At 33.3% G+C, this 2,396-nt stretch overlaps 1 protein-coding gene across 1 annotated transcript; it reads left to right on the top strand.

Annotated features, from left to right (window-relative positions):
* Positions 1-646: 646 nt before the first annotated feature.
* Positions 647-2,149, top strand: LOC139086692 (abasic site processing protein HMCES-like). The gene is made up of 2 exons (XM_070635270.1): positions 647-833; positions 1,440-2,149. The coding sequence occupies exons 1-2, from the start codon at positions 647-649 to the stop codon at positions 2,147-2,149; spliced, it is 897 nt and encodes a 298-aa protein (XP_070491371.1).
* The last annotated feature ends 247 nt before the right edge of the window (positions 2,150-2,396 follow it).

Here is a 2,396-nt window from a genome sequence, read left to right as displayed (position 1 = left end):
CACCATACCTAACAGAATACCCCCAAAAGTTTACTAAAACTTTGTATCATTTCATTGAGTTTTTTGAAAGACATGAACTCAACAGGTAACAAGAATTATCCAAATCAACCCCAATCCCCCAATGTTCAACACTCATCACACAACTAACCCACATTTAAAATACGACCAAATTAACCGCAACAACATATCCCCATGTTCTAAAGTGAAATGAGTGTGTAAGTGAATGTCAGTGAAAGATTCAAATAGTAATAATAAACGATAATAATTGTAATTTAAAGTGTATATGCAAATGCAATTTTAATGTTTCACATTTAATGGGCACGCGGCAAATAATAAAAAAAAAGGCACAAACAACGCAGTGCGTTAAAGGAAAAGAAGCATAAAAGAAGTGAAATAACTTTATGGCTTTGGCAGAATAACAGAGAATAACAGGAATATTGCGAAACGAAGCATATAATTGAAGTGCAAAAATACATTGCTTGATAATTGAATATTGCGTTATGCCTTTGCAATACCTTCAATATGCATGTATGAAAGTCGTGAAAACAGAAAAAAAAATAATTTCAGCAAACTTTGCAAAAAAAAAAAAAATTATTTTTGTTCAAATTAAAAGAATCATAAAAAACGGAAATAAAAGACAACCAACATGTTGGGACGAATTTGCATGACTTTAGCGCCGCAAGATATAATTTGTGCTGTTACTGACGATCCGAAAGTTAAAATTAAATACATACCAAAGAAGAACACTGGACTTAAATATGGTGAGCTTATTAATAATTATATTGGTGAACTTGTGTGGTCAAGTGAAGAAATTAAGGATATGCTGTTGGAACGTGGTCATTTAAAGGTGTTTTTTGGGATGGAAAATTGTCATTTAAAAGGTCGTTTGAATCAATTATGGTTTTTCTGAGACTGTACTATGAAATTTAGTACCTAAATTGATGAATTTTGGTCTATTTTTGGATAGATTGATCGAATAGGTTTACTATGTTTAGATTTGAACATACAATGCGTCCAATGCCCTAACATGTAAAGGAAATGTTTCTGAGAGCTTGCTTACTTTAGATATCCTAGATTTGCATGCTCATGAGCGTTGCTCTTCGCATCCTCCTGAGACTGTACTATGAAATTTAGTACCTAAATTGATGAATTTTGGTCTATTTTTGGATAGATTGATCGAATAGGTTTACTATGTTTAGATTTGAACATACAATGCGTCCAATGCCCTAACATGTAAAGGAAATGTTTCTGAGAGCTTGCTTACTTTAGATATCCTAGATTTGCATGCTCATGAGCGTTGCTCTTCGCATCCTCTGCTCTTGACAGGATGCTATTTGCCTCTTAGGGATGTATGTGCGCAACTTTCCCAAAAATCCACAAAATACACCAGCTATAGCCATACTAATCACCAATAAATTTAAAATTCTCTCTCGCAATAGAACCATCATACAATATTGCACCGGGCGAATTGGCACCGATAATAATCTCATCTAAGCACTTTGAAAATTCTAAAACCTTCGATTATGCAATCATTCCAGCTCTTTGGGGATTAATACCACGCTGGCATAAGGGAAACTATCGTGAACATGGATTTAATACCGTAAATTTTCGTACTGAAAATATGGATCAATCGAGAATGTATAAGCCAGCATTTAATCGTGGTCAACGTTGTGTGTTGATCTGTGAAGGTTTCTATGAGCATCAACGTGTTCCATATCGTTTACCACCAGAGGAACGTTCAATTTATTATATATACTCGAGTCAAATGAAAGGAATTGAGATTGACAATAAATCAACTTGGAATTGTCGTGTAATTAATATGCTGTATATTGCTGCAATATTTGATGTTTGGCTTGATAATAATGGCAATGAAATCTTCAACTTTACAATTCTATCTGTAGATTCAGACAACAATGTCCTGAGCTGGCTTCATCCACGAACACCTGCAATACTTGAGACTGCTGAACAAATCCATAAATGGTTAAATTTTACTGAAATTTTCGGAAATGATGCCTTGGCAATAATTAAATCACCAAAGTCAATTGAGTGGCATCAAGTCTCTAATCATGTACTTGACATTGACAACAAAGACGACCGATGCAACAAGGCAATTAAATTTAAGTATCAAAGTGATGATAATGAAGATTAATAATTGATTTTTATGTACATTTTATCTGATATATTACATGCTACCGTGCATTAATCAATTAATCAGAGTGATTGACTGAAATGTATACATATAAGTTTGTTAACTGTATTTAATTATAAATCGCATCGTCAATTGCATGATTGCAACTTTCAATAAGAAACATGGAGAGAGAGAGTAAGGTATTAATAAAAATGTGATTGATTAAAGGAAGACATGAACTTCCATGCTTGATTTTTGATTGAAGATT

The sequence above is a fragment of the Chironomus tepperi genome, unplaced genomic scaffold, assembly GCF_022539635.2.
Source record: "Chironomus tepperi strain 1889 unplaced genomic scaffold, CSIRO-AGI_Ctep_v1 contig_87, whole genome shotgun sequence".
In the NCBI taxonomy this organism is placed as follows: domain Eukaryota; kingdom Metazoa; phylum Arthropoda; class Insecta; order Diptera; family Chironomidae; genus Chironomus; species Chironomus tepperi.
The sequence above is the reverse complement of the archived record's forward strand: the minus strand, read 5'-3'. Positions and strand labels throughout refer to the sequence as shown.

What these genes read in the sequence shown, in the direction of transcription:
- LOC139086692 (XM_070635270.1), top strand. Translation starts at nt 647, where the DNA reads ATGTTGGGACGAATTTGCATGACTTTAGCGCCGCAAGATATAATTTGT. An exon ending in TAAGGATATGCTGTTGGAAC is followed by an intron (nt 834 to 1,439) that starts GTGGTCATTTAA and finishes CTCTCGCAATAG; the next exon opens with AACCATCATACAATATTGCA.